Source organism: Daphnia pulex, chromosome 8, assembly GCF_021134715.1.
Source record: "Daphnia pulex isolate KAP4 chromosome 8, ASM2113471v1".
NCBI lineage: Eukaryota > Metazoa > Arthropoda > Branchiopoda > Diplostraca > Daphniidae > Daphnia > Daphnia pulex.
Window position 1 is genome coordinate 9,827,441 of NC_060024.1, and position 17,436 is coordinate 9,844,876.

Sequence of the window (17,436 nt, forward strand, 5' to 3'; positions counted from 1 at the left end):
GTCCGTCCATCTGACTGTACCTTTGGGCCATTATGACCAATCCGGTTCCAATTAAATGTGTACAAGAATATATGTAACAAACGATCATTTCTGCATTTATTTCAAATGGATCCTATTTACAAAAATTACCCAAAGGAATCCGATTAAAATTAGTGCAACAGTCTTTCAAATGTCTGGAAAATTGCATTTATTTTCCAGTTGGCTTTCTAATGCGCTTCTTTTTAGGCTGACCAAGCAGATGATGTTTGCGCATGTGAATGTTCAACATATAAGTGCTGTAGAAACGCATTTCACAGTAGGAACATTCGAATGGTGTATCGCGAGTATGATTCTTTTCGTGAGAAATCAGATTAGCCTTTAGGGGAAATTAAGAATTACAAATGCTTTATTCAAAATAATTTTTTTAGGAGACAGATTAATTTGAAATTTACCTTAGTCGTCAACCTAGCAGGACAGTAAGAACACTGAAATCCAAGCGTTGAATCATGCAGGATCTATATTAAAAGAGAGAAAAGAGGATAAATTATTTTGTTACATAGCAAAAATAACAGAAAATAACGTAATGACCTTATGATCCTTTAGGGAATGCTTCGCCAAAAAGATTTTCTCACACACATCACACGTGTACGCTTTGTGAGGATGTTGCGTCATCACATGAGTCTTAAAATCAATCAGAAATAATATTTTAATCTATAATTAGAGACTTCAAGAACATAGAAAATTACAAAATACCTTCAGTTGTTGTGTATCAGAATAGGTGAAGTCACAATTGGGATGTGCGCAACGGACAGCAACAGCTTCACCAGTATGAGTGGCACGGTGTTTTTCGTATGTCAGGAGTCGCCAAAACTGTTTTTGGCAAAACTCGCAGTGATAACTGAGTTTGGCGGTTCTAGATTAACATAAACATTGTCAGAAATACCGATCAAACACGGCACGCAGTTAAACAATAAAAAATGATTATGAATAAATTTGCTTAAAATTATTTAATTCTTCCAGCAAAAGCTAGTTCGAAAAGCTAGAACTTGGAAATAATTACGCTATAAGTGGATTTTTAGCGCCGTTTGGCCCCGTATTTTCATGATGTCTTCCGAAGTGTTTCTTTAATGATGTGCTAACATAAAATATTCGTCGACACAAAAATGGAAAAAAGTATTAATGCGCGAAATGGCACTTTAAAATAATAATAATAATAATACCTTTGGGTGTAAGACTTTGCACAAATTTTGCACGAGTAGGGTTTCACGTCTGAATGAGTTCTGTTAAAATATTTTAAAATTTGCATACAAGTCATCGTTTCTATAAGATATCATAATTACTGTACCTCCTATGAGTGGAAAGGGTAGATTTCGTGCGAAATCTCTTGTCACAAATCGAGCATTCAAACGGCTGAAAAGTATTTTTAAAATTAATAATTACAATCAATCTTCTGACATAATTTACTAACTATTACCCTTTCATTAGTGTGGATTCTTTCGTGATCGTCTAGTAATTGCTTTCTACTACAGGTGTGGCCACAAATGGTGCACATGAAGGGTTTAGCTTCTCCATTATGATTGATTCGAATGTGGCTATTAAGGCTTGATTTGAAAACAAATGAACGACCGCAGAGTTCACATAAATGGGACTTGACACCGCTATGACTTTTAAGATGATTCTTCATACTAGAAACTTTAAGTGTTTTGTTGCATTGCTGGCATTTCGCTAGTGCTATTAAATGAAAACAAAAATATATAGCTAACACATACGAAATAATTAGATAAATAAACTCACATGCAACTTTCTTGGCGATCATTGATGACTTGGGCAGTTCGGGTACTCTATTTTCATTGTTCCTTGGTTGGCATTTATTTGAAGACAGTAAAATGGAACGAGCCAAACCTTTGCTCCTAAAATCAAATGGAAACAACGAAAAATTAATTACAAGTGCTGATTTCTATAAGACAGAGGACAGTATAAGTTTGCTTGAATGCATTACTTGGTATATTTCTCAAATAACAGACGAAGTTGTCTTTGGAGAAAGTATTTTCTGTTTCCTTCTTTTTTCAGCAAGCGCCTCGCCAATTCAAGATCTCTTTGGTCATTTGCAATATCATTTTTCGCTTCCACATCCAACGTTAAATTATCGTCGACTAAACTACGTGAACGACCTTTCTTATGGACTTTTGGTGGGCTTGGTTGGTATTCATAATAATTACTTTCATCCTGGAAGAGATTAGAAATGGAAAGTTGGACAAGCGACTCTCCATTCAGCGTAACATGGATTTTTCCATTGAAGGATTTCATCTTTTCAATGTTGGCAAGTTTCAATGCTGCTTTCACTGTTGGTTTCAAAGATGGGTCACGAGAGATTACTTTTCGGCGGCAATACACTTTTTGTGGTAATGCGATCAGGAAAGTTGGTTGCTGCAAATGAGACCAATCATTCGCAATTGGTTGCCTCACTATCACAGGAACTTTAGGTTGATTAGCCATAAACGAAACGGGGAATAAATCAGATTTAAAAGGTGTGTAGACGCCTAGCCTCCACGTTTCCAGTAGATATGAAACCAAATTATAGCTTGATTTGGCGTATCGACAGGAGCGCTTAACAAGCTTTCGTTCAAGTTCTTTTGAATTGGAAATGGAAGGATGAAAAAACTCGTTGGGATACCGCAAACTCACGGCTGCTCCATCCGGCATTTGTAACGAAAAAGTTGGTTCATCTTCAGGAGGAATAGCTTGAGAAATGTCAACAACACCGATGTAGGGCAAATTCTTATGTTCATTCCTTGAAATAGTCGATTCAGCAATCGGTGATGACTCACAGACGGTTTCAGATCGTACTTCCACCGGTGGAACGGGTTGTCTAGTTGTTATATCGTTAGTATCATCGCTGGTAGTTTTTTCCGTTTCGTCGATGATTTTACTAAGGTTATGTGGCTGCAAAATAAGGAACTTTGATGTCGCTTGAGGTTGCTGTTGACTGGAAGTTTTCGTCGGAAGATTTGATGATTCCTTCAGGATATTATTTTCGAAATTGGACTGAACAACATTTTGTCCTGTTGTTTGAGAAAACTTTGATTTTGCTGAAAAAGTGCCCGCATTGCACGAAAACCCGGGATTGCCAATGCATACTTGTGCGTCATCAAAAAGCTTCATGTAAATGTAAAGCTCACTTATCGTTGAAAACTGGGACTTCAGGTTTTCATGGAAAACTTGCTGACCCCGTAGGAAGTAGCGAAGGGTTCGAGTGTCTTCGTTGATGATTACAGTCTTAACATATTCAAATTTGTTTTCATTCAACCATTTGAATTTTGAGCAAATGAATTCTTGTTTCTGTAAACTTCCTTGTTGCCAGAACCATGATAATGGTAAGGCCACATCCCTGGGGTTGATGTTTTGCTTTTCTGGAATTTTACTTTTAAGAGCTGCATGCTGATCAGAAATATTAGATTCACGAAGAACAGTAACCTCTGATAAAGCGGTTCTTTGTAGAACCCTTCTTGGTGGTTTGATTTTTGTAACAGGTTTTCCTAAGAGGTTTCAGAAGAAGAAAACTGTACAGAGTTAAAACATTTTAAACTGCCAGGAATATGAAAAATTTACCAAGTAAAAGTTTTGGTACTGCCCCATCAGTTAGTTTCCACCGGGATAAATCGTAAACTATTGGCCCATTTTTACCCTCCAAGGATTTCCCTCTGATAATGTCTGCATCTTCGAAGTGTTTGTGGCAAATTGAATGTTTCTTATTCAGCTTCAGGTCTTTACGACCTATTGCTTTCTCCCACTCTTTAACTAACTTTACATTTTTTGGCTTGAAAAAGTGAACTTTTTCCTTGCATGAGGCATATCCAGATTTGCAACCCACAACATAACATGTGGCACCCATCCTATGAAGAGAATGAAAAAATCCTTTACTATTTTAGTTGTCTAGACATGGCTGTAACATGTCTTCGAACCTTCTTACCAGAGCAACTATGGACAAGTATACTCACATTAAAAGAAAAAGTTAGAATTTCTTGTGTTAAATGAGGAGATAAAATGAAATTATCCCACAAAAAACAGCGTTTCGAACCACCACTGCAAACCTGCAAACATTCTCTTAAAAAAGGTAAACATATGAATAAGCACCACCAAGCGGCGCATATTCAAAAGTAACAAATCGATTTGCGCGCCGCATTACTTTTTTTTAAATATTGATATTTTTTTTTTATGCATTATTTATTTCAATCGAGCTTTTTTTTAAAGAATATCAGTATCAGGGTTAACTTTAAATTTCACAGTTTCTTTTTTCTTCTCACTCCATTCAGCATTCGTTAATTCATTCTTGATTTCTTTCCCGCATATGAATTTTTTCGTGTCTCGATAGAGCGTACTTAATAGAAAAAATTTTAATAGAACAATAGTCAGTAAATCTGGACTTAACGAGTCGGCAAAAATGTTTTCATACCATAGTCGACGTTCTTAAAGGGCAAGAGGTACACTGAAACCCTTGCGCAGGATTGTGCACAACCTAATAACAACGTTAAAATAAGGTTAAAACACACATAACATTATTTGAGAAATACTGAATGTTACCTGATGGAGAGTTAGATTTAATTGCGTCAAGAAAACTTTGTCGCACAATTCGCAATGAAATACTTTCTCGGGATGATGTTCAATCAAATGTTCCTTTTCATTCAATCAAACAGGAGAAAATTCAATCTAGCACATTAGTTTGATGAAATACCCTCGTATACCTTAAGCTCTTTGAGACTTGAGTACATAAAATCACAGTCGGGTTGCCCACAAGGAACGCCAACAGAAGCACCCGTATGAGTCGCACGGTGTCTCTCAAAAGCCAGGACGCGGCAAAATTTTTGTTGGCAAACCTCGCAGTGATAACGTGGGACTACGATTCTGCAGAATAAGAAAATGTGTTAGAAACAATTAATGAAAAACGTTGTTTTATGTTTGTTTGTTTTTAAAACGTTTACCGTGTCCGTGTTCCTCGATTTATTGGAGTTCCTCCATTTTCGTGACATCTTTTGACGTGTCTAAACAATGCTTGTCTAATGAGAGAATATGGAATTGGTTGGTAACAAAAAGTAATGACATAAAAATTGCAGATTAAAAGAAGTACTTCTCACTGAAGGCTTTTCCACAAATGGTGCACGAGTGACGTTTATCGCAAGTACTATAGACAAAATTTCCATACGATACAATAAAACATATATTTTTTGGCAAAATCAATAAAACCTACCCAGCTTTCCTCCGCGTATATCTAATTTCCGAAGATAAGTTTAGAAATAAATATTGAACAATCTTTGATAATTTTTTTCTGGCAAAATAATTACCCTATATGTGGATCGATGGTGCCGTCAGGTCCCACATTTTCATGGTGTCTGCTAAAGTGTTTCTTAAGGGATTTACTGTAATAAAATCATGTAGTACACACACAATCAACATTTAGTCAATAAGTGCAAATACCTATGAGAATACGACTTTGCACAAACTATACACGTGTAGGGCTTTTCGCCTGTATGAGATCTTATAAGGGTTAAAATTTGGCCATTATTTAAATATACTAATTATTTTGATAATATAAAGTCACCTTTTGTGTTTATTAAGATTGGCTTTTGATCGATATGTCTTGTCGCAAATTGAGCATGAAAACGGCTGGAAAGCAACGAAATTTTTGAAAAATATAGTATAACAACAGTTTTTGCATTGAATTACTTAATTACCCTTGCATCGGTGTGAGTCATTTCGTGAATTTCCAATGTTTTCTTATTTGTACACATGTGGCCGCAAGTGCTACACATGAAAGGTTTAGGCACTCCGAGATGATTAAAGCGAGAGTGGCTTTTAAGACTTGATTTATCAGCAAATCCTCGACCGCATACTTCGCACACGTGGGGCTTGTAACCATCGTGCATTTTAAGATGTAATTTCATTCGCGCAACCCTTACCATTCTACCGCATTTCTCGCATGGCATTAAGGCTGGAAAAAGAGAAGCAATCCAAATTTTTTTAAATGCATTTTTTGTTTTAAATTAAACAATTAAATATCGAGTTGATCTTACGGCGAGCATATTTGACACGAGGTCGTTTTGCTTTTTCGGCCATTATTTGTTTCAATTTTTCCGCTGCCTTTAAAATAGAACGAGCCATTTCTTTGTGCCTGGAAAGAAAAAAGAAATAAGTTTATTTACTTCACTTTAATTAGCTTTCTAACGACGAATTCAATAAGGATATTACTCTTTGTGATTCGCTAAATCCCGCCGGATGCGTTGGCTAAGCGTTTTTCTCCGAGTTATTTCCTTCTTCAAAAAGCTCTTCGCCAACTCCAAGTCATTTATGTCATTTTCATCATCTTCTGGTGTTGATGCCCTCGGCTTTTTAGTCTTATTTTGCACAGTTGGTCCTTCCAGTTGATGGATTTCTCCGTTATGAGATTCTACACATCTGTCGACTGATCTTTTATCTCGTGCAAGCTGAGGATTCATTGCTGCGTAACTAAGATCCGTAAGAATAATACAATCGGTAGATTCTTCATGGTTTTCATCAACGTTTGAATGTGTAACAGGTGAATCCGATGATGCGGCTTGACACATGGTTTGAGTGTCAGAAGATTTCTTCGATCTATTTGATGTCTGCCTAGGAACATTCTCTTTAAATTGAGTAGCATCTTCAATGCATTTTCGACAAGAATTGCTTTTCTTGGAACCCAACAAGAGACAATTTTTCGACCGGGTTTCACCATTTTCTTCAGCCTGTAGGTTTGACGATGAGGAATTTTTTTGCGATTTCGGTTCTGGATAGCCCATGCACTCGGGAATTTGGTCATAAATTCGCAAACGATCGATAAGCTGATTGACTGTTGAGAATGGAGACGGAGTTACGCTTAGGATTTCCTGACCTCGAAGGAAGTAACGAAGGGTGCGTGTGTCTCCGTTGATGATGACAGTTTTGGTGTACTCGAACTTGTTTTCATCCAACCATTTGAATTTTGAGCAAATGAATTCTTGTTCCTTTAGACTTCCTTCTTGCCAAAACCTGAAAACGAGGAAGGGGTTGAAGAGGGAAAGAAATAAAAGATGTTTAAAAAAATTTTTTTTTTATATAAGAAAATAAATACAAATAAAAAACGAACCACGAAAATGGGAGGGTCGCTTCTTTTGGACTCAAAAGGTTTTGACGAGGTGCTGATGAGACTTTTCCCAATTTTTGAGCAGTATTATTGCCTATTCTTTGAATAACAGGGCGCACAGGTGGAGTCTGCTGATTGAAAGCATTCTGGCAGTTTGTTAAAGGTTGGTGGGTTGTAATTTGTTGAGCTGTTGGTGGCACCTTTTGCATCATTTGGACAGCATTACTTTGAAGTAAATTCATTGTTTTGTTAATCACAATTGGTCTGATGACAGCATCCTTGGAATTTAAGACCTTTTCTCTTGGAACTGGTCTGAGAATTAAAGTCTGGGGAAGCTCACGCTGAACACTTTTTTGAACTACTTGAGGAATGGTAACTGTTGGTGGTAAACTTGCCAAAACCATCTTTGAGGGATATACTTTTGTTACTATCTTTCCTTTAAAATGAAATAAAAATATACCTCAATTAGAAAAGTAAGATTACATTACATGCTGTATTATATACTTACTCACCAGTTAAAAGTGTAGGTACTGCACCAGCAGCAAGCTTTACACAGGGTTTCTCACGAGGCAATGGTCTATCATTATTTGCCTGGCCAGTTTGATTCTGTTGCTGGACAGGTACTTTGATAATATTTGCCTCCTCAAAGTGTTTGTGACAAACCAAATGAATTGTTTCCAGCTTTAGGTCTTTTCGACCAATAAATTTCTCCCAAAGCTCGACAGTGTTCTTATCTTTTGGCTTAAAAAAGTACAATGTTTCTTTGCACGGTTCACGTCCAGATTTGCAACCCTCAACATAACATTTAGTATCCATCTTTAAATGAAAAAGCACACAAATTAGCTAATCACTTTTCCCAACCTTTTCTTCTGTTAAAGAAAAGTAAACACACTTGAATCACTTCGTGAGTTCGTGTCATTGCACGTAAATTGTTGTCACTTGGCAGTAGCAGCCGACGTTGACATGTTCTAAAAATAGGTGAACATGTACGAATAAGCAAAGCGGCGCGTCGCGTGTTTTGTTTTTTTAAAGAATACGGATTTTTTTTTTGTTTTCGAAATTAAATTATTTGTTGCATTTTTGCATTGCCTTTTTTTAAAGAAAACTTAGTATCAGGGCAGTTGTAAAAAAGTCACGGGTCGGGATTACGCGAACCAGCTGAATCACAATTATATAGCCCAAAATTCAATTTATTAAAGTAATTAATAATTATAACTCGTCTGAAAAAAATTGTCAAAACAATCAATTGCCAAAATCACAGCTTAAAATAGTGATGTCTGGTGGATGATAGAAACAACAACCTCCCAAAGCAAATACATTTGGATGAATAGATAACCACTCTTTGGCTAACTTGGAAAGATTATTATTGCATTTCTCGTCTTGACGACTGGGATAAGCAGCGACTGGAGGACCTTCATCTTCAAAAGACTCCTCTCGATTAGGATAAAGAATAACAGGTACATGATCCACTCCATCAAGAGAACGTAAAAGCGGTCCAATTAGTCTTTCAGGAGTGCAATTGATCCCGATGGCTTTCAAACCAGGAGTTTTGTTCACCCAAACATGTTTTAAAACACTATCCAACGTCTCTCCGTGGCACAAGTGTTGTTCATCCTACACAATAAAATCTAATGGGCTTGAATTGCAAAACCAATTTTCTGTGAAATGTTTTATGTTTACCTTGCAAGAGAAGGAAATCCAAGCTGGAATATCGGGGGCCTCCTGTTTTAGAAGTTTCAAAATAGCTTTGGCCTCTAACAATGCCGGGAATGTTTCAATGGCCAGATAATCCACTCCGGCTTCAAGCAAAGCCACAAGACGTGGTCGATGCCACTGGATCAAATCCTCTTCTGTCATGGAATCAACGTAAGCCCCAGTGTATTCCGACATGTCAGCTTTACATGCTCCATAGGGACCGATAGAGCCGGCCACCCCCGGTTTTCTCCGTCCAGATTCTGTGACAAAACGAGATACCTACTAGTTAAAACCAATTTAACTGATCCAATTGATCGTCTCATGGTACTTACTTTCCTCTCCAATGGATTGCCAAAATTCTTCGCAAGCATTTCTAGCGATACGAACCGAATCCTTCATCATTTCCAAAGCCTCTTCCTGTAATTTTTATAAAAAAATAAATTGTTGCCATTAGTCTCGATTAACCCGTGAAAAATAAAAATAATTGCCGTAACGACGAACTTGGGATAGGCCTGGCAGACACTTCCGGAGATTCTCCGTGCTCATTTGGTAACTGTTGGTTTTGATGATGTCAGCTCCAGCCGCCAAATAGTCCAGGTGCGCTTGAAGCAGCTGGCGACGGCCTTCCAGTTCTTTGGACACCAAACAGCGAACTGACCATAATGGATCGCCTTTGACGAAAGCTCCTCTGCGATAGAGCAGCGTGCCGAGTCCTCCGTCCAGTATCAAAAGTTTCTCACTCATCTCTCCACGTCTGGAAATTTGAAAAACGTGAGCCAATGATTACTGTATGTTGATTTTGACTGCACTTTCTTATCTTTTCTTTATGTATACTTTTGTGTCAATTGTCGGTTCTTATTATTCGAACGGGGGAATGTTATACAAAGGATTCTAATCAACGATTGTTCACGATATCTTTCATGGTCCTTCAAAAAATGGCGGCCGCGCTGAGTGAGCGAGTATTTCTCCTTTTATTTTATTTTATTTTATTTCAAATGCGCGCAAACATATTGAATGGTGGACCAAAAACATAAACAGTTGGTAATGGCGCCCATAAAAAACTTTTTCTTTCGCCAGCGCGTCTTTCAACTAATTGCCACCATGGCGCCGTAGTCTACTTATATACAACACTGAACTGAATAAATCAATCAAGTCGAATTGTTCACACTATTATATAGAGTTACATGTATAGTGATGGAGAGAGAGAGAGGCTTTGGCATTCGACGGCCGTCGAACCGCTTTCCAACTATTCGACCCTTTTCTCTCTCTCTCTCTATCCTATTCGTGCGGGCTATTATGTTTCGACTGCTCCGCTCCCGATCTCTCCCCCACCCCCCTCCCACTTTTTTTTTCTATTTTATTATTTTGGTTAGAATTCCCGAGTCTTCCCAACAACACGCAACCCAAAAGATGGCGCAGTTCGGCGCGCGCTGTTCAGTCCGTGTCGGGCTGTCAGCGGGATCAGCCGCTCCGTTCGAGAGCTCCCGTTTTGATTGTTACACATTTCTTCAAATTGAAATGAAATCAACGTCCTGTGCGATTATCTTATTCTGTGAGAAATGATGTCATTCATCTCAGTGGTGACTTTAAAGTGAGTGCAATCAAAAATATCCACGTCTGTGTCAAAATCGAAAAAGTGTTTGTTTGTTTGTTTTTCTTTTCTTAATTCGTCGTGCAAAATGTTTGTAACAAGCAGTGGGGGCACGTGGCTAGTGACCAAAATAAATCTGCTGTGATGAATCTGCGTCTACTTATCGTTGAAACGAGCTGATGAAATGACACAAGACTTCATCAAGAGTCGCTTCGTTCCAGTCGGATTACATAATGACGACCCGTTAATTTCCCGTAAGTTCCACCATTTTTCCACCGTCTTCCTTCTCTGGCAAGAAAGCGGTTCAATTGAGAATCTACTCCGCAACACACACGCACAAAACAGTGTGTGTATATATAAAGACGAGCCAAATAGCAGTAGTACACATACGTCGAAAAGACGAGCCCCGAAAACGTTTCTGAATTGTAAAGAAAACGGTCGTTAGGGGGTCCCAAGTTGAAGCTCTACACAAACAGCAATATAACACACAACTATCGCTCCTCCTCAAAATAGGAATAAGAAGAAGAAAAAGAAGGGGGAGAATGTTTTGAATTGACGAGTTTGAATTGATGTCAGCCACAGCGTTTCACCCGAGAGAGGCTGCTGGTTGGGGGCTTGTGAATGGCACGGGCTATAGCGTGAATCCCGCAGACGCAATGTGAAAACCCAATGCAACCCTCTTTTCATTCTTCCATCTTTTTATTTATTTATTTTTTTGATTCCGGCGTATATTTACTATAGAAAACTGACATTTCTTTCTCTACGTCTAGCCCCGTCGGTCCGTTCCATGAATACAGCGACCGATCAAAGGCTATTCAATAATGCACTATAGAGGCCGAGACTGAAGCCTCGAACAAGTCTCCCGCAATCAGATGACGTTCTCTCGTCTCTCAACAGTTTCTTTTCACAGCCGCGACGTCGTCGCCCCCTGCCGACGTAGGGGGTTTCAACAAAACACAAAGTTGACACGGGATGACGCCATCGCTCACCAAAACCCATAGAAAACCAATTTTTTTTTTAAATGATCAAAAAAATTCGAAATCTTTTCAGAAGGATTTTCATTTTTTGTTATTATTCTAATGCAAATGTCTAGTATTTTTATTTTGTGTTTGTGTGTAGAAAACACAATTGAATCTCTCCGGGCGGCCATGACAATGTATATATCATTGTACTGCGAAATGCATTTCGCCTAGACCCTAAGGGTGTAGACCTACATTTATTCAGCTTTTTAAAGAACCAAAAAGAGGGGGGTGTGCTGCCCCTTCCTCTTACCTGCACACGCCCTTTGCCATTCAGACTTATTTCAGCTCGCGTACAGTGCAGTCAGAATTTCAGAATGGCAGGCCCTAGTGATTTTTATGGTTGGCATAGGCACCAGAGAATGGACCCACGGGCCGTAGGTTTTCGTACTGAACAAGAAGCTAGAGATTGGGCAAATCGTTCTCGTGATTGGAATGGTCAGCCACGCGACCGTTTTGTTCACTTTGATTATCCAGATAGAGAAAGGTCTCCTCTTCGAAACTATCGAGAGTGGGCTCCCTCCTTTGACGCTCAACCGCCATTGTTTAATATTCCACCCGTGATTCCACCACCGGCTTTTGACGTTCCTCCGCGTGATCAGTTTTTTCACGGAGAACGGTTTTATCAAAATGATGTGGGGGATCGACCAAGGGGGCGTGCGAAGGAACGGGGGAATGGCGCCGAGTTTCCGTTAGATGATAGGATCGAAGAAGAAGCCTACGTTCGTTTTAGCAAGCTAAGAGACTTGGAAGAAAGAGAGAAGCGGGAGAGCAGACAGGAGGAAGACGAAGAAGATGGCGAGTATCTTGAAGTAGAGGACGAAGAGGAAGAAGAGTTAGACGAGGGGGGTCCAAAGCTAGTGGACCGTCCATGGCTACCAAAGGAGCGTACTCCCCAAGCCCCTGCCGCCGGATCTAAGTCGAAAGGGAAGGCTCTAAAACCAACGCGCGCGGCAGCCGCGGCAGCCACGGCAGGCTCATCCAAAGCAGCCAGTGAATCAGGGGAAGTGACGGCGTTCATCCCAACAGCGATTTCAGACGAGATTAGGGTTTGGCTAACGACTGGCCTGTCAACCGACGATTCAAAAGCAATCTCAAAGAAATTTGAGCTCGAGTTTGAGGACCCGACTTTCTCGATTAAACCGCCTAAGCTCGACGGCTTTATGTTGAGGCATGCTAAAGACAAAGATCGATTGAAAGGGGTTAATGCTTCGGAGGAAGCGCTTATACAGACTCAGCTTAAAATAATGGACGTTGCCCCACCTCTGTTTGATTTATACGCTAAAGTGTGTGCTCTTGGAGAGGGAGAAACGGTGACGCAAGCCAAGAATACGGTGCGGGCCGTTTTACAACAGTGGGGTAGAGCGTACTACCACATCACCCAAAGAAGAAGGCGAGCGGTTGTGACATTGGTGGAACCGACATATGACTTCATATTGTCAAACCCTGACGCTTTCGCACCGGGAAAGGAGGCAACTGAGCTCCTTTTCACGGACAAATTCTTAGAGACGATGCTCAAGGAGGCGTCTCAAGACGCCACACTGGCAAGCTCATCGGCGGCTCGAGCGAGGGCTAAGGCAGGTGGAAGAAAGGTAGCAGTGAACCCAGGCCCATCTCAACGGGTGTTGCGCCCAAGGAGAGAAGCAGCGGCCCAATTTCCCGTTGAAGGGAGGCAGAGTGGTGGGGTCGGAAGAGGACGACCGCCGGGTGCAACTGCTTGGACTCGAGGAGGTGAAAGGTATGTTTTCGTCCCTCCTTCTGATCCCATTCAAATTTTACGCAATACTGTTGTGTGTGAAAATGTGGGCGGGCGTGTTTTACATTTTGCTAAAATGTGGGAGACTGTTACGGACGATCGTTGGGTCCTAGACAGCGTGTCAAACGGGGTTAAGCTAGATTTTGTAGAAACCCCGAATCAAACTAAACTTCCGCGTCCGATAACAATGTCGAAAGAGATGGCAAGCGTTTGCGACCAGGAAGTAAAAGATTTACTTGAGAAGAAAGCCATTGTAGAAATTTCGAATAGCGGGGAGGATGGGTTTGTCTGTTCTCTATTTGTTATTCCAAAAAAATCGGGCGGTTTTCGCCCGATTGTAAATCTTAAACCACTTAATGTATTCATCCGGTATGAACACTTTAAGATGGAAAATCTTGATTCCGCACGCTTCATTTTGAGAGAAGGGGACTGGCTAGCAAAGTTGGATTTAAAAGATGCTTATCTTACGGTCCCTGTGCACCCCTCCCACCAGAAATATTTGCGTTTCACCTGGAAGGGGCGTATTTTTCAATTTACTTGTCTGGCTTTTGGTTTAGCTCCGGCCCCGCGGTATTTTACGAAAATTCTAAAAGTAGTGGCGGCTTTTCTGAGAAGGCAGGGCATGCGTCTCATCGTGTATCTGGATGATATATTAATAGTTAATACATCAAAAGATAGCACCAAAGCCGATGTAAATAAAGTGGTTGAATTATTACAAAATCTGGGTTTCTTGATCAATTGGGAGAAGTCAATTGTAGAACCGTCGCAAGTAATAGAGTATCTGGGCTTGGTTATTAATTCGGTAAAACTTTCCTTTTCGCTGCCGTCGGACAAGGCTGCAACCGTTAAGGCCAAATGCGATGCGGCCCTTGCCAGGAGCAGAATTTCATTGCGAGAGATTGCGTCGATAATGGGCAACTTTACTTGGGCCATACCTACGATACCTTTTGCGCAGTCTCATTTCAGGAGGATGCAGGCATTCTATATTAAGCAAGCTAGAAAAGTGGGATTTAATTTGAAGTCGGAATGCGTGCTATCGGCGGAAACCAGGGACGACTTAGAATGGTGGTCCAACAATCTAGGCTTAAAAAGGGAAAAGTTGTTCTTTCCTAGCGTGCCAGATCTGGAGATTTTCTCCGACGCTTCTCTAACAGGCTGGGGAGCGTATTGTAATAATGTGAGGACGAGGGGCTCATGGACTTTGGAAGATACCAAGAGGCACATTAATGAACTAGAGATGTTAGGCGCGTTATACGCGATTCAATCATTCGCGGCGGTATCGGAAAGTATAGCGATAAAAATTTATTTAGACAACGTCACGGCAGTGGCTTATATTAATCACGGCGGGGGTACCAGGTCCAAAGCGTTGACGCAATTATCAACCACTCTGACAGCTTGGTGTGAGAGCCGGAATATTGCAATCGAAGCGGTTCATTTGAGCGGCAAGCTGAATGTAATTGCTGACGAAGAGTCTCGCGCCGGACCGGATGCAAGCGATTGGAAATTAAATCCATCCGTTTTTTCTCGCGTTCAAAAGATCTGGCCATCAAAAGTTGACCTTTTTGCGTCCCATTGGAACGCGCAGCTCCCCTCTTTCTTTTCGTGGCGGCCGCAACCGCAAGCGTTGAACACAAATGCCTTTTCAGTTAACTGGAAGGGCCTTTCGGGGTATCTTTTTCCCCCTTTTGCGCTAATTTTTCAATGTTTGGAAAAAATTAGAAGAGAGAAAGCTGACGTAGTTTTCGTTTGCCCCGTATGGACAGGTCAGGCCTGGTTCCCGGTGCTACTCGAGCTAGCGTGCGACGTAGTATTTCTTCTTCAGCAGGAGCCGGACCTCCTGACATCGGCACTGAACGAGCCGCACCCGTTATTAGCATCCAGCGCACTTCACTTGGCCGTTTGGAGACTGTCCGGCGACAGTTGCGTGACAGAGGCTTTTCGTCGAACGTGGTCGACCTTCTTGTGGCCGGAAATCGACCGACCACCCTCGCAACTTACGATTCCGCATGGCGGAACTGGACACATTGGTGTGTGCGAAGGGATACGGATCCCTTGTCGGCGGATTTAACCGAGGTTTTGCAGTTCCTCACCGACTTGCTGGCCTCGGGCAAGTCGTATAGCGCAATCAACATTCACCGGTCTATGTTGTCCAGGACCCTGGGGTCCATCGAAGGCGTTCAGATAGGCGCGCATCCGCTTGTCGTCCGATTAATGAAAGGCTGCTATCACAAGAATCCCCCCAAGCCCAAGTACAACGACATGTGGGACCCGAGTCAAGTTGTAGAATTTATTAATTCGTTGGGCGAAAACCGACACCTTACCCTGAGCGTCTTAGCTAGTAAATTGGTCACCATGATAGCGTTAGCTACCTTAATGCGAGCGTCGGAGATAGCGGCAATTGGTTACCGATCCGTCGTCTTCTCAGAAAGAGGGGTAGTATTCTCATTAGATAGGTTACGGAAAGCACAGCGGAACGGTCCGCTGCAGTCCTTTTCAATATTAAATGATCCGGATCCGATTTTATGTCCAGTCTTGGCGCTTAAAGAATTTGTGGAACGTACGAATCAGTTTAGACGCGAGACAGACGAAGGAAAACTATTTGTTGCACTCATCGCGCCCCATAGGCCAGTCTCAGCCAGTACAGTGAGTCGCTGGATTAAATCGTTCTTGCAAAAGGCCGGCATAAACACTCGGTGTTTTGGGGCGCATTCCACAAGAGGAGCGGCCGCTTCGAAAGCGGTCAGTGACGGCGTACCGGTGGAGGCAATCTTGCGAGCCGGAAGTTGGTCAAAAGAAACGACGTTCAATCGATTTTACAATCGAGCGTCGACACAAACGATGTTTGTTCAAAATTAAAAATTCATCATTGGGCTTTAAAATCACCCTTAGGGTCTAGGCGAAATGCATTTCGCAGTACAATTGGTAAATTACCCGAGGGATCGTTCTACGATCCTGAAGGGTAATTGAAATTGTATAAGAAATAAATGTAGACGACGACCCTAAGGGTCTGTCTCCCACCCATACCCACCCTGTGTCATCATTTATTTAATTATGATTCATTCAATTTTGGAAAAAACGCGTAGAAATCAAACCTTTCGTGGCCGGAAAGCTGGAGGTTATTCTAGAAGCAAGAATAACTAGACTGGCGAGAAAGTAAGAAGGCCCCATTACGTGTTCAAGTTACGGCAGTTGGCAGAGCTGTCCAGAAGAAGAAGCGCACTATTTTTGCTGCAACCATTATGTTCATGTTTCTGTGTTTCATGATATGTTACCTTGGGATAGAGTTTTTTTACCCTGAAATCCTCAGGTTTTTTCTCGTATCCCCCTCAAACTGTTATTTGGAAGTTATGTGTGAAATTCTCTCTGATTATGTTTGATAACATGTAATTGTGTTTGGTTAAAACCCTGTACACGGATCTGTAGCTATAAGTCTGAATGGCAAAGGGCGTGTGCAGGTAAGAGGAAGGGGCAGCACACCCCCCTCTTTTTGGTTCTTTAAAAAGCTGAATAAATGTAGGTCTACACCCTTAGGGTCGTCGTCTACATTTATTTCTTATACAATTTCAATTACCCTTCAGGATCGTAGAACGATCCCTCGGGTAATTTACCAATTTCTAAACTTCCCTTGCCGTGTATAGTATATGCGATGGTACCATCTTTTGATATCTCAACAAAAGGAATAAATAGAGTGAGGATGAAAAGGTTAGACATGTGCTGCCGTGCAGTGGATATACATACATGTTGGATAAAATAGGGGGCTACAGAGTGTACACCTAGGTGCAGCTTTTGTTATCCGGTTATTGTCTACACCGACATAATATATCCCGAACTAAAGAAAAAATAAATAATAATTTCCCCCCAACTTTTGTTTTCATTTCACGATTTTTCTTTTTGTTTCGACGGTGGTACGGTATAGAATTCGTCCGGTTATTGTGGCACTTGCTTCCGCGATCATTACTGCGGATTTCACTACTACTACTACGTGCATAGATGGATATAGATATTATGTAGCGCACTATACGCCACGAGGGGTGGTGGTGGTAGAAAAAGGAAGAGTTGCCTTTTGTTATTGTTGTTTGGCTGCTGCTGCTGCTGCTCGCGAGCTACGCGCTTTTGTTGGGGTTTAAGGTTTGGGTCCCGGGGTTGGTGGCAACCGACGACTATTGTGTCACGCTCGGCCATTAGACGGCGGGCGGGCCAAGGCGATGGACCGTACACATTCTAAATACAATACACTGCAAAAGCATAGAGCCAGCGCCCA

The 17,436-nt window shown here is 41.2% G+C and overlaps 4 protein-coding genes and 1 long non-coding RNA gene across 10 annotated transcripts in view; 2 read left to right on the forward strand and 3 right to left on the reverse strand.

The window, feature by feature from the left end:
• Nucleotides 1-70: 70 nt before the first annotated feature.
• Nucleotides 71-4,102, reverse strand: LOC124200448. Of its 4 annotated transcripts, XM_046596688.1 has the most exons (13): nucleotides 3,978-4,102; nucleotides 3,589-3,872; nucleotides 3,313-3,515; nucleotides 1,979-3,180; nucleotides 1,774-1,889; nucleotides 1,454-1,710; nucleotides 1,325-1,389; nucleotides 1,200-1,259; nucleotides 1,040-1,114; nucleotides 733-892; nucleotides 568-660; nucleotides 432-494; nucleotides 71-355 (listed from the first exon to the last, which is right to left on the reverse strand). In XM_046596688.1, coding segments are annotated over exons 1-13 (2,748 nt in total). In that variant the 5' UTR covers nucleotides 3,980-4,102; the 3' UTR covers nucleotides 71-187. The 4 variants fall into 4 exon arrangements, with proteins under 4 accessions (XP_046452644.1, XP_046452641.1, XP_046452642.1 ...); XM_046596685.1 differs by having other exon boundaries at nucleotides 1,979-3,515; XM_046596686.1 differs by having other exon boundaries at nucleotides 1,979-3,515; nucleotides 3,950-4,102.
• An 82-nt stretch (nucleotides 4,103-4,184) lies between these two features.
• On the reverse strand, nucleotides 4,185-8,074 carry LOC124200449 (myoneurin-like). Of its 2 annotated transcripts, XM_046596689.1 has the most exons (15): nucleotides 7,627-8,073; nucleotides 7,118-7,550; nucleotides 6,223-7,020; nucleotides 6,048-6,145; nucleotides 5,709-5,965; nucleotides 5,576-5,640; nucleotides 5,452-5,511; nucleotides 5,319-5,393; nucleotides 5,225-5,245; nucleotides 5,105-5,158; nucleotides 4,959-5,033; nucleotides 4,722-4,881; nucleotides 4,561-4,653; nucleotides 4,433-4,495; nucleotides 4,185-4,357 (listed from the first exon to the last, which is right to left on the reverse strand). In XM_046596689.1, exons 1-15 carry the CDS (start codon nucleotides 7,928-7,930, stop codon nucleotides 4,304-4,306), a joined length of 2,610 nt encoding a protein of 869 aa, XP_046452645.1. In that variant the 5' UTR covers nucleotides 7,931-8,073; the 3' UTR covers nucleotides 4,185-4,303. The 2 variants fall into 2 exon arrangements, 1 of the variants encoding a protein (XP_046452645.1); XR_006877310.1 differs by lacking the exon at nucleotides 4,185-4,357 and having other exon boundaries at nucleotides 4,458-4,495; nucleotides 4,747-4,881; nucleotides 7,627-8,074.
• Nucleotides 8,075-8,288: 214 nt separating this feature from the next.
• The window catches only part of LOC124200453 (homocysteine S-methyltransferase YbgG-like), a 43,656-nt gene continuing 34,508 nt past the window's right edge, over nucleotides 8,289-17,436 (reverse strand). The window contains exons 3-6 of the mRNA XM_046596692.1: nucleotides 9,311-9,563; nucleotides 9,142-9,226; nucleotides 8,795-9,069; nucleotides 8,289-8,728 (exon numbers count right to left, since the gene is read on the reverse strand). Of these exons, the coding sequence (XP_046452648.1) occupies nucleotides 8,357-8,728; nucleotides 8,795-9,069; nucleotides 9,142-9,226; nucleotides 9,311-9,553 (975 nt within the window). The 5' untranslated portion in view covers nucleotides 9,554-9,563 and the 3' untranslated portion in view covers nucleotides 8,289-8,356. The remainder of the gene's footprint in view (nucleotides 8,729-8,794; nucleotides 9,070-9,141; nucleotides 9,227-9,310; nucleotides 9,564-17,436) is intronic.
• LOC124200454 overlaps nucleotides 10,017-17,436 on the forward strand; it is a 42,813-nt gene continuing 35,393 nt past the window's right edge. Inside the window, exon 1 of one of the 2 annotated variants that reach the window (XR_006877313.1) lies at nucleotides 10,017-10,654. This is a non-coding gene — a long non-coding RNA (uncharacterized LOC124200454). The remainder of the gene's footprint in view (nucleotides 10,655-17,436) is intronic. The other variant, XR_006877311.1, reaches the window with a different exon arrangement.
• LOC124200452 lies at nucleotides 11,646-16,639 on the forward strand. Its single transcript, XM_046596691.1, has 2 exons — nucleotides 11,646-13,157; nucleotides 16,259-16,639. The coding sequence occupies exons 1-2, from the start codon at nucleotides 11,737-11,739 to the stop codon at nucleotides 16,314-16,316; spliced, it is 1,479 nt and encodes a 492-aa protein (XP_046452647.1). The 5' UTR covers nucleotides 11,646-11,736; the 3' UTR covers nucleotides 16,317-16,639.